The sequence below is a fragment of the Hemiscyllium ocellatum genome, chromosome 1, assembly GCF_020745735.1.
Source record: "Hemiscyllium ocellatum isolate sHemOce1 chromosome 1, sHemOce1.pat.X.cur, whole genome shotgun sequence".
In the NCBI taxonomy this organism is placed as follows: Eukaryota; Metazoa; Chordata; class Chondrichthyes; order Orectolobiformes; family Hemiscylliidae; genus Hemiscyllium; species Hemiscyllium ocellatum.
In genome coordinates this window covers 146,151,768-146,165,225 of record NC_083401.1, presented here as the reverse complement: position 1 = coordinate 146,165,225, position 13,458 = coordinate 146,151,768, and the positions used below count along the sequence as shown (strand labels likewise).

General features: G+C 39.2%; 1 protein-coding gene across 1 annotated transcript; it reads right to left on the bottom strand.

The window, feature by feature from the left end:
• Positions 1–451: 451 nt before the first annotated feature.
• fgb (fibrinogen beta chain) lies at positions 452–12,596 on the bottom strand. Its single transcript, XM_060828664.1, has 8 exons — positions 12,465–12,596; positions 10,001–10,195; positions 7,580–7,763; positions 7,211–7,441; positions 7,000–7,113; positions 6,732–6,854; positions 2,554–2,839; positions 452–728 (listed from the first exon to the last, which is right to left on the bottom strand). Exons 1-8 carry the CDS (start codon positions 12,594–12,596, stop codon positions 452–454), a joined length of 1,542 nt encoding a protein of 513 aa, XP_060684647.1.
• Between the last annotated feature and the right edge of the window lie 862 nt (positions 12,597–13,458).

Genomic DNA, 13,458 nt, shown 5'->3' with positions numbered 1-13,458 from the left:
CAACCAAAGGTTTTCATTGTGGTCTCTCTTCAGAGGTACTTCCATGAGCACCCACCTTTCCAGACAGAACTGTTAAGAGTCCAGTTCCCAGTTCTCTGACTGGACCAGCAGAACAGGAGTCTACCCATCATTTCTAGTTGGATACAAACCTGGAGGCGGTCAATAGGGAGGCCAAATCCTGAAAGCTGTGCAGCCAGTCTCACTGTTAAAACTGAATACAGGACTCTTCATTTCATCCCAATGTGGAGATCCCAAAATCATAGTAAAAACCTGTCCAATCTTTTAATGGTTTACATATTTTAATGCATTCAGGAATTCACAAACATTTTAGACTTGAATACTCATATCATAATCTTCTCAATAGCATACTGAGAGATTAGAAATTTTAAAGAAAGGGTATGAAATCTTCATAAAATTTATTTTTGTTTAAAGCATTTCTGGGCTTTTTATCCTATGATTTGGGTTCAAAGAATGATTGAGGCATTTGTTCCTGTGCACCACTTGATGAGATTGCTGGCCGGATTTTCATGCTCATTTTCTTCATAGAATACCAAGATCCTCTTGCATCCATCCACACAATCCCGTCATCAGTGCCATGTTTTGCCAAAGCTTTTGTGTAATTTCCACCCCAATAATATCTCCCATTTGGATTTGCAGAATGACAGCGATTATACCACCAGCCGCCACCATCTTCTCTGGCACATTGTTTGTCTGGGTTTCCAGGTTCCCTGTCAATGGTAAAACGATGTCAGATCCCCAATTTGTGTTGAAATACATTGAAATGGTACAAATTCCCATTAGATTAGTAAAAGGAAAGGAAAAGGACAAGATTCCAATAGACAATGTGTTAATGCGGTTTTTAGTAACCCATTCCAATATAACTCCTTAGTGGATTTTGTTCTTTTGGAAACAGATGTATTATCTGCTATTAGATTAGATTACTTACAGTGTGTGGAAACAGGCCCTTCAGCCCAACTAGTCCTCAACGACCCACTGAAGCGCAACCCACCCAGACCCATTCCCCTACATTTACCCAACACCACGGGCAATTTAGCATGGTCAATTCAGCTAACCTGCACATTTTTGGATTGTGGGAGGAAACCCACACAGACAATGTGCAAACTCCGCACAGAGAGTCACCCAAGGCAGAAATTGAACCATGGTCTCTGGCACTGTGAGGCAACAGTGCTAACCACTGTGCCACTCACTTTGATACTACTGCTAACAGTTTGATATGATTTTATAAACAGAGGTCCAGAATTATTTATTTTAAATTGGTTCACCTCTATTTTAAATTTCACCTTGTCATTTTACACAACTATATGATATGATTGCGTGGCATAATTTTAAAGCCCATATTCCTGACTTATCCAGAATTCCATGAGCCCTCTAGATTTTGAAATTAAACTGAAAAATCCAAGCATGGTAAATGCTTTAAGTGTTACCACTCATAAATAGGCAAGCATTACATTAGGTTAATTCTTAGGTCACTTAAAAAGGCAAAGAAATAAAATTTTAAAATGTAAGATGCATTTTGCTAGAATTATATGTTTACTAAGTTTATTTGAATTTTTAAATTGATATTAATTGCAGCTAGAGCATCTCGGATTGGACTTGTCAAGAGGGTCAATCAATACGTTTTCCCAGAGAGCAGAATCACATTCCAAAGCAGATTCTGTTTATGTTATGAAGAGTCAGACCTGACTTGAAAAATCACATTTTTCTCTCTCTAGAGATGTTTCCCAACCTGCCCAAATATCTCTTGCATTTTTTTGTTTCTGGTTCTGATACTCAAATTACATCCTGTACCTTTTGCAGCTGCCACATATACCAACACTGAGGTTGCAACATAAGAGCACTGCTAAACTTGGAAAGAGAAATTTTGCTCTGTTAATGAACTAAATAACACGTTCAGATAGAATTATTTCGTGCAAGTTTTTAAAAAGTCACTAATCCATTCATAATAAATCCAGAATAATCAATCCTTAGCTGAGGGTCAGTCAGATAACTTAATCTAAATCAAAGCATTGTGATTACACATACCCAGTTCCAATTTAGGCTGAGCAAGCATCTTGTAAGTACCAAATTAAAAATCCCCCAGCTCTGTCATGCCACAGTTCCACTGGCCCTAGCTCCAGACTTTGTCAATTTGCGCCCAAATAAAAGGTGGGTACCAAAATATCACAAGGTGGTTCACATGAGGAATGGTGATGCAAAGAGAAAAGAATAGGGAAGGTGTTCAAAGGCAAAATTAAAGGATGAGTATTTTGAACATTTTTAACGTTGTATGATTGGTAGTGAGATGAAGAAATATCAAAGGGGAATTTCAGGTTATAAAAATATAGGAAGCTGATTGCTCTATTTCCAATGGGTAAAATTAACTGCTGGAATATTGCTGGTGCACCTACATTTTGGATGTATGTGTTGGCAAGGAAACTTCTGAATTTAAATACCAAAGACAACATTTGCCCCTTAGACTTTTAAACTCACGCAAAACTGGTTAAAAACTTGAATAGTGAAAGAAATAAGCACAACCTCTTTCTCAAGACTTACCATTCATCGTTATCTCTATTATATGTACTGAACTTCATGTTCTGATGAATTGTCATTGTCCTGTTAATGCCGATGAGCATTTTAGCCCCTTCCAAAAGAGTATTGCCAGCATTTCCTGAGTAGCCATTAACTGTCAGGCGATAATGGTTGACCTCATTTTGTACAGTAAATGAGGCATAATGGGCTGTAAGTTGCTCATTCTCCCAGTCTTGCATCTCAAAAAAGAGCTCTGTGGGCTTAGATCTTGTCAGTTGACTGATTCGATCATTTCCCAGCCAGTATTCACCTGCAAGGAAGTTTAGAAGCAGAACAACTTTGATTCCATAGAACGGCAGCAAGAATAAAGTATATTGCGCTCTAATACACAAAAAGGATTTTTACCCAGATCGGAGTTTTACCCTATTCTCAATTCCTGATTGGGGTTGTGTTAAAAGATCTCAGTTGGCTTAGTCTTTCAGGGTTTATTCTCTTAATCATAATCTATTGGCCAATCCTGAGAAATGTACAAATAGGGATGTCTAGTGAGAATAAGATTAAATTTAGCTTCAGATACATCTTCCCACAGTTGCATAGCCAGCAGCACTCCCGCTTGCAGCAAAGTCGCTCGTGTGCAGTAAAAATTATAATATTTCACAATTAAAAAATTGTGCCAAATCCCTTGAAGAAGTCAACTTTTTCATTGGGACAGAAGGGAAGTTGAGCAGATGGATCTCACTAATACATATTTTCACTTTTTAAAATGAGCGAGAAGTCTTGCTCTGCCGTTATTGTATCTTAGCATAAGTATCTTGGCTGAAGATGGTTGAACTTGAAACGCATTAAAATTAGTGCTGCACTTCCTGGCTTCAGGAGGGAAAACCAGGGCAAGCAGTTCACCACTGGATAATGTAAATGAAAGAACATCCGATAAAAATAAGATTATCTCATCTGTGATGCTTCCTTCAAATAAATAAATTGCCAAAGCACATTATCGGAGGCAGTTGACACCTTCAGGAGAGAAAGCAAGAACATTAACAACAGCTAAAACAAAGTATATGCATTGAAAATGACTTGCACAATATTTTATCATTTTGATTTAATTCATTATATTTCTGACCTATTTGCAAAGCCATGCGCTGCTTTGAAGAGGTAAGGTTACCAGATACTCATGTCAAAATAAAGGTACCATTTGTACCTATTACTTCATTACAAGTTCATCCTGAACACTGTGGGCTGTAATGGTTCATGAAGACAGCTCACCAGTATCTTCTCAAGGGTAATTAGGAAAAAGCAAAAATATTGGCTGAAGCCAATGATGTCCATGTTACATGAACAAATAAAAAAAATATAAAACATCTGAGAAGATATAAAAAGATAAAACTCAAAATTGTAGGCAACAATTAGGAGTCCTGAAAAATGTGGGATAAGTCCATCATAACTTGAAAAGGTAGATAAACATGGATTCATTGTCCACTACCCTTATCTACTATGCCATGTGCTTCGCAGCCAGCAACACATGAGGATGAGCACCTCGCCAAAACCTTCCCATGCCTCAACTTCTCGCCTTTAAACAACTGCCAAACCTTAAACAGACCAGTGTTCACTGAAAATTGCCCAACCTTCAGGACAACATCATCATACTCAAAAAACACTCTCTCATACACACGTTCTCCCTCATCAACCACAACATCATACAACCCTGTCATGGCAACCACTGCAAGACGTGTCAGACTGTCAACAAGATACCACCATTACACATGGTGACACCACTCACCATGTACGTGGCAGGTACTCATGTGGCTCAGCCAACATTGTCTATCTCATACGCTACAGGCAAGGATGCCCCAAGGCATGGTACATTGGTAAGACCAAACAGACACTATGACAACCTGTGATTCAAAACCGCACAACAATCACCAGACAGGGTGTTCCCTCCATGTCAGGAAACACTTCAGCAGACCAGGCCATTTGGTCTCGATGGTAGGGTGACCATCCTCCAAGGCAGACTTTGGGACAAGCAACCACACAAAATGGCCAAGCAGAAGTTGATAGCCAAGTTCGGTACCCATGAGGATGTCATCAACTGGGACTTTAGGTTCATGTCACCCTACAGGTGACCACACCACACTTTCCATTCTCTCACACACACACAAGCACACATTCATACACTTTTACATACTCACATTCTCAAAAAACCCTCTCTCATGCACACATTCTCCCTCATATGCACACACATACACGTCCCACACTCAGACCCCCACACACATCCACTCACAGTCTTATACTCCATCACACTCACACACACATTTTACCAAACTTGCACACACACAAACGCATACCCTCTTACGTACACTCACAATCACACGCACACACTCACATGCACACACTAACTGTCTCTCTCTTTCTCTCTCATGCATACACATACACACATATAAGTCTTTGGGGTGAATTTGTATTTGCAGACTTATATTTGCAGAGTTAAAAATCACACAACACCAGGTTATAATCCAACAGATTTAATTGGAAGCACTCTAGCTTTCAGAGCATCACTCTGACATATGCTTCCTTCTTTTTCTTAAGCAAACTCTTAATTTTTTTTAGACATCCAGCATTCCCTATATCTGCCAGCCTTCCCTTTCACCCTGACAGGAATATACTTTCTCTGGGCTCTCATTATCTCATTTCTGAAGGCTTCCCCTTTTCCAGTCGCCCCCTTACCTGCAAACATTTGCCCCCAATTAGCTTTTGAAAGTTCTTGCCTAATACTGTCAAAATTGGCCCTTCTCCAATTTACAACTTCAACTTTTAGACCTGATCTATCCTTTTCCATCACTATCTTAAAACTAATAGAATTATGGTCACTAGGCCCGAAGTGCCCCCCCACTGATACCTGCACTGCCTTCACCTTTAATGCATTGTCTGAGCTGAGATGTCACCTTTTTTGTATAAGATCTTAAGTTATCTCAAGAATATAATTTAAAAGAAATTCTGGGATTTACATACTAATGAACTGAAACCTGCAACCCATTCTAAAAGATGAAAGACTCAACAACAATCTTGTTTGTTCAATATATCATTTCAGTTGCATGACACTGCAATCTTTTGCAATACTTCTGTGCCTTATGATCCTGTTCCATAACTACCTGATGAAGGAACAGTGTTCCAAAAGCTGGTGCTTCCAAAAATAAAACCTGTTGGACTACAACCTGGTATTGTTTGATTTTTAACTTTGTCCACCCCAGTCCAACACTGGCTCCTCCATATCATACGTTCAACTGGCTATTTGTGAATACCAGGTATCAGCTGTCAACATTAATAGATTTCTCACCATAGAATCTGAGAATACCTACAGTGTGGAAGTAGGCCAAATGGCACATTGAATCCACACTGACTCCCCAAAGAGCATTCCCATGGTTCATCCACCTAACCTGCATATCTTTGGACTGTGGGAGGAAACCGGAGCACCCAGAGGAAACCCACGTAGCCAATCACCTGAGGATTAAACGCACCTAAATGTTTGTTTACTGTAGATATACCCCTGATTTTATACATTTCTGTTTGTTTTCTCCAGGTCATGGAAAACTTGTGGACGTGAGATTCGGAAAGCAGCCAATTTATTTTCAGGACTTCATAGAAACATTTTCGATAAAATAGCTCCTATAGACATAATTAAAACAGAATTTACAAAGCTTTTGAGTCTGTTTGTGGGACCCAAGGACTATATGAGGACAAATTTATGCTCAAAACAGAAGGAGACAGTGGCATAGTGGTAATGTCACTGATCTGACAACCATAGGTAGGTTTGAATCCTATCATGGCAGAGGTGAAATTTGATTTTAACATTAAAAAAAGTTTAGAATAAAAGTTAGCCTAATGGTGAACATGTAACCACTGTTGATTGTTGCAAAACCTCATCTGGTTCTCTAATATCCTTTCAGGAAGAAATTTTGCCACGCTTATCTATTTGTGACCCTTAACCACATGCTGGACAATTAGTGATAGGCAATAAATATTAGTGTAGCCAGTGCTACCTATGCCTCAAGAAGGACTTTTGTTTTAAATGACTACAATTGAACTTTTATTTTGTAATGATTTTCCTTGAAAATTTTCATTTTGAGTTGGACTTGTTACTGCAGTAAGCTTTGCCATGATTTTTTGAACAAGTCGTTAATGTTTATGAACAATTTTAACAAACTCACCTGGGGTATCGCAAAACCCTTTTCCTGAATCGAATGCAATATTGCCAAATCCATTTTTGTAGGCATCCCAAGATCTGCCAAAATCAACACTACCATCCTGTCTGTTTTGAATCAGTGCCCACCCTGGAAAATATTTTTATTGTTACAAATCAAAAAAGTATTTGGAAGTTATATAAGTCTCTTATACATCATTCATATAATTAAATGATATACAGAAGCTAAAATAATTTGCTAGAAAATAATATTTTATGTTGCGCAAGATAGGTACCTCCTTCTGCTGTTACCATATCACAGTAAATCTTGTAGGGTGCTTTAGAGGAGTCTGGTCTGATTAAGTACATTTGAGATTCTGTACCACCTTTCTCATAAATGTCGTTACATTCTGCAAAATAAAAATGCATGCAAACTCATATTGTCATAGTGAAAAAATGGAGAAATATAGCAATAAAAAGGAATTGAACGTTATGACAAATCTTTACCTTTCCCTGATGCCACTGGGATATTACAAGTAACAGTGCACGGCATCTTACAGTGATCTATTTGTGTCAATACTGCTCCTCTAAGAACACGCAGCTTCTGGTTGAGAATCTCCAAAACAGAATGCATCGTATTGATGGTTGATGAAAGCATGCGGTTGTTTACTGTGTTATTTATCAATGCAAAATGGTTTTCCAGCTCTGTATTGTATGAATCCAGTACTTTATAATTCCCTGCAGAGGTATACATGCATGAGTATGAATTGTATAAACTTTCCATTGGTACCGCGACTCAGGTTTATTTTCCAGGATTGATTGAACAAACCGATGTTGGCAGAATGGATTGCTCCCTAAAGTAGAGGGAATCCATACCTGTGTACTGTGTTTCTCGCCATTGCATTTCACGATCTACATTTTCAATGTAAACATGCATCGTGTTTGTAGACTGAGTAAGATTTGAAACTTCCACTGCTAAGTTATCAATGGCTGGTTTTATATTCTTTTCCTCCTTCAGAAGCCTAGTCCTCAGTTCACAGCCAGTTGGACACAATGTTCCCTTAAATGGAAATCGATAAAGGGATATGAGAAAGCTTATAACAGAAAGATCAGGAAAATTGAATTGCTTGTTGTATTATTGGGTAAAAAGTTTTTAGCTTTTAGTTGGAATGACATTTCAACTTGTTCTCTGACATTCAATTTTCTTAAGTGATAAAAGATAACTAACTCACAATTTTTGCATCTCTCATATCACTTCCAAATACAAAGATTTCAACTAATTAGGTAAATAGGTACTTAGTAATCTGGATACTTGGGCCATGTTAGTAACCCCTCTCCAGAAAGCAGCAAGCAAGACAGAGTTCAATCAAACTGTGCTCTGCTTGACCTATCCCAAGCCTTCCTGTATTTTTGGGTTCAGGTCATTGCCAGATGCCAAATGCTCACGAGAACCCTTTCTTTGGCAAGGCCTTTCACTCAGAATCTGCACTGGTCAAAACTGTGGTCCTCCTGGCTACTAGCTCCACACAGAAATCCATAGGCTGCCAAGCACAAATTCCCTTTGTCACTCCTGTGACAGGAAAAGCACTTACTTTCTTGACTCCTCAATTTTTTGCCTGTCTGTTCTTCTTAGATCTTTCAAAGTACAGCCCCAAGAGCACCCACCGATAGCAGTCTTAGTGGCATTGCTGGGCAGATGCTTCAACAAAGTAATCTGTGCAATGCCAAAATATTGGTGAATTGGCCCATCATCACTTCCCTTTTTTATTCCTACTTTGTGCTTATGGACAACAAATCATGTCTGACATGTTGGGGGCATGAACCCTCACAATCACAAGTGCTTCATGGAGGTTGGCCTTTGATTTGCAAGATGCAGTGGCAATAGCCATGAACAAGTTAATTGGAGACCTTTAGTTTCCTTGTTAGAGCATATTATTGGCATACACTACTGCTCAGGCAATCTACCACCCATTGGTCTTTGGGAAATTCTGTTATTTTAAAGAATTTGAGGCATGGATCAAGTTTTTTTCTGACGCCTTGGCAAAGTTTCATGTGATTTTGCGTCAAAGGCATCAGTCTCCAAATGTGATGCACAATGACAGGAAGATATAAATAATGTTCCTAGGTCAGCACAATTAAGGAACTGAGGTGAAGAAACATAAGACACCATTTGACTGACATTGGCCATAATGTAATGCAGACTCTCCCCAGCCAGTTACATTGGCTTTCAACTAGCTTTTTGTACTTTACACCTGCAGTATTCCTGACCACCTTGACAACCAAGCTTCATTCTCTACCAGTTCTCTCCAGTGTGTCATACTGTTTGTCCAACATCCATCAATGGTTAAATTACACTTTCTTCCCTTTGCTTTTGGGAAGACTGAAACCACCATCATCACCCACAAATGTTATCATGATGCTACTAAATCCACCATTTTTACAGTTATTCCCTCAGGATCTATCATATTGCCAGCAATTTCTTTTTTAAAGCTAAGATGAGATTTCAACTCCATATCGTCTCCATATCAAAGGCCATCCAGGCAAACCATCCTAGGCAAACATAAACAGTGTTTCAGCTCATCTGCCAGACAGACCCTGGCCGAATCTTTGCTCTGATGCCAGAAGCAGTTCCAGTTCCTGTCCATACATCACACCAGCACATGTCTGATGCAAGTTTTGACCAAGAGACCAATTATGGCTAAAGGTACATTAGCTGTTCAAATGAAGAAGACAGGATGGTACACTGTCTAATTACAGGGGTGCAGGAGTTTGGCGGGTGAGGGGTGGGTTACAAGGAAGTCCTGAAACAATGACAGATAAGCAGCACCACCATCTGATTTGCCAGCTGCTGATGTAATGCTGATGTAGACAGGATAAATGGATAGAGTCACAAGATGGAGTAAGTGACTGAAGACTTTCTGAAAAATTTGAAACATCAAAAAAAAGCTCTCATGAGGTCTCACACACTCACTACCACTAGGGGAGGTGAGTTCAGGTTTGGTATTGGTTTCAAGTCTGATGTTGAGGGCCCACCACCCTTTATTAGCTGCAATTCAATGAAAATCCATTGCTGCCAGATATTGCAAAATGGTCCAGCTTTGAAAAGTGGACTAATATCTTCAAGTACTGTAGATGGTAATCCTGGCAGCAGCCACTTAATTGGTCATTGCTGGTAAAGTTAACCCCACAGGCCCACCACCCATCAACTCAAGCTTGAGATCTCCATCTCGGTGGTAAAGCTTTCTAGATGCTAGATTCAATCCAATGCACTGCATCCTGGAAGTTGGCGGGCCTTACCTTTTCTGGATTTAAATGAGTGCATCCTCCTGCATCCAAGTTTATACTCTCCTCAACAATGGCAGATCGTTGTGTGGATGGAGTGGGCTGATTTCTATAGCCCGTTTTTCTTTCATAAGTTCTTCGACCACTGGGAAGTGGTTGAGTTCTTCTGTAGGTGCTTTCGCCTCCAACATGTGGTCTGTGTCCACGAGGCTATGGAAGAGAACATTGAGCTACATGAATTGCTGACTGCTTTCTGAATCCTTACTTTTTAATTTTAATTCAGCAAAAATCTGAGAGTTAGAAAGGCTTTGATAATTGATGTGGAGGTACCTGTGTTGAACTGGGGTGGACAAAGTTAAAAATCACACAACTTACCAGCTTACAGTGCAACAGGTTTATTTGGAACTACAAGCTTTTGGAGCATGGGTCCTTTGTCAGGGAGCTAGTGGGGCAGAATCATGGGACACTGAATTTATGGTAAAAGATCAAAGAGTCATACGACTGATGTACTAGATAAACCTAGATTGCTGTTAAGCCTTTAAACATTTAGAATGGGAATGCAGGTTTCAATGGATTCATATGTAAATCCTAGAATTTCTTTCAAGTCACAGTCCCGAGACAACTTAAGGTTTTATCAGTGAATGAGAAAAGGTGACATCTCAGCTCAGACAATGCACTGAAGATGTGAGATCAGAGTCTGTCTGTAACCCAACCTTGAGTCAGACTGGTCCTATTTCCAAAGTAGGAATTTATAAAATGTCACATAGACTGATTCTGTGCTTTGGAACAAAATAGAATGTATCTGCAAATGCGAATGCACCCCATGGACATATGTGTGTGTACATGTATGTATATGTGTGAGGGAGACGGTTAGTGTGTGCGTACGTGCGCGTGTGTGAATGTGTCTGTGTGTGTGTGTGAGAGAGAGGATATGTGTGCATGTGTATGCGTTCCTTGTGTGTGTTTGATAATGTGACAGAGTATATGCCTGTGAAAGGAAGTGTGTCTGACTGAAGGTTGGGATACAGACAGACTCTAACCTCACAACTTTTATGCATTGTCTGAGCTGAGATTTCACCTGCTTTCATCCACTGATAAAACCTTAAGTTAACTCAGACTGTGACTTGAAAGAAATTCTTGGATTTGCATTTGAATCAATTGAAACCTGCATCCCCATTCTAAAGTGCTTAAGACTTAAAGGCAATCTGCGTTTGTTCAATACATCGCATCAGTTGTATTGATTTTTTATGATAAATTCTATATTCCATGATCCTGCCCCATGAGGTAACTGACGATGGAGCAGTGCTCCGAAAGCTTTCAAATACACCTGTTGGATTGTAACCTGGTGTCGTGTGATCTTTAACTCTGACAACTGAGCCCATTTTGTCCTGACATATGAAACCAACACTTGCTTTGACAATTAAGTAAATCACTGGCACTGAGTTACAAAGCCAGCTCAGCTATTACCTGTATTAAGTAAAAGCTCAAAGCAGCCTCAGCCAGTTAAACATATGTGGAAAAATCTTCTGGCTAGCATTATAATGTTGCTGTAAATTTTAATATTAGCTTGCTAGTTGATAGGCTATTTATTCACGTTATAGTGTTAGGCTGGGAATTAAGTTGCATGGTACTAGCCCATTAAGGATTAATGTGTCCATTTAACAAATTAAGTTAAATTAATTAATTAATTTAACTAAGGAATTATTCAGTTTATTTGGGGGACTGAACTCTGCACTCATGTCTGTATATCATGGAAGATAATTACAGGCACTACAAACTTTTGAATGTTCAATTTCACTTAGTCATAGAGTCATAGAGCTGTAGATCATGGAAACAGACCCTTTGGTCCAACCCATCCATGCCGACCAGATATCCTAACCTAACCGAGTTCCATTTGCCAGCACTTGGCCCATACCCTCTAAAGCCTTCCTACCCATCCAGATGTCTTGTAAATGTTGTAATTGTACCAGCCTCCACCACTTCCTCTGGCAGCTCATTCCAGCTCATACACGCACCACCCTCTGTGTGAAAAAGTTGCCCCTTAGGTCCCTTTTAAATTTCTCCCCTTTCACCCTAAATTTATGCCCTCTAGTGCAAAAGTGAGAACACTTTGTGAGTTGAGACTTAAATCTTGTCGTGACCTCACACTCAAAATCAAATTTAGATTATTTCAGATGCCATTGTGTATTACTGAATAGCTTTATCTCCTTCGTACAAATGGTATAATGCCAAGTTAACTGAGCCACAGGACATAGGCAATTTTAACTCATATAGGGGCACTCTACTAGTACTCTTTTATTACTCGTTCTGTGGATTTCAACTTGATCAACAATGGGAGATAAACACGATCCTTATTTCCGAACGTTAGAAACAAATAAATGTTTGAACTTAGCAAAAGAATACTAGAGCACAAATGTGAGCGCTGTGCAGAGAATCACTATAAATCACAATACAGCACAATATTTTTCACATATCTTACCCCAAGAGTTGGTGACTCAGCACTTGGTGTCTCAGACTGACCCGTCTGAGTGTCATCAAAACCATAATCATAGTCATCAGACTGTGCTTGAACTACTGTAATGCAGAACAAAAGCACCAAAGTCAGTTTCATGGTGCTAAAGTACTGTGTTCTCTTTGCTGGTTTCCCACTACTTGTCTTTTCTCTCAAAGCCTTGCTCCAGTATTATTCTTTTTTTATATATTTCAGCCACTGGACTTGGGGAATCGAGGACAGGGATTGGAAGAATCGGTTGCCACATGATCAATTTTTATCAATTAGTTAATATTTAACAATACCACTTGCATATGTAATCCGGTTAATAATTAGAACAATAGTATCACCCTTCCTATTGTAACACATACAATTTGCAATAAACTACAACTTACAAACTGACAAATATTCAAATGTCTGGGGATTACTTTTGTTTCAATAATATAAATCAGACTTTTTTTTAATGCACCATGTATTGCATCATATCTGTTGGCATATTTTAATTGCAGGTTCCAGGAACTGGACAATTAATCAATAGTACTCAGGATGAGCAAGGTGAAAATGGCGTCCTGTTCCAGTTTGTCATTATTGACAAGGTTAACATTGTAATTGCTAAGGTTTTCTAAAAATCTTTTTTTCATGTTCAGTTTCCTTTGATAATAACACATAAAGGCATATATATTATTCTCGGTGGTCAACAAAAAGTGTCAACTATTATTATGCTTTAGTTTTTCTATTGGATTTTAGAGTGCAATTTTCTGAGATTAGGAAGACATTTTAGCACAACACTTTCCAAGGGATTCACACAGCAACTAGATAACTTCCTAATCAGATCCAAAAATTGACTCAAAGGGCAGCACTGTTATCGAAATGTGAAAGATAGCCAGGGAAGCCCATGGTGAGATGTGTGGCACAATTGGGTGGCCAGCGCAGCAAGGCCCACCCTGACATTAACATCATCTCACTCCACCTTTTCTGCTTT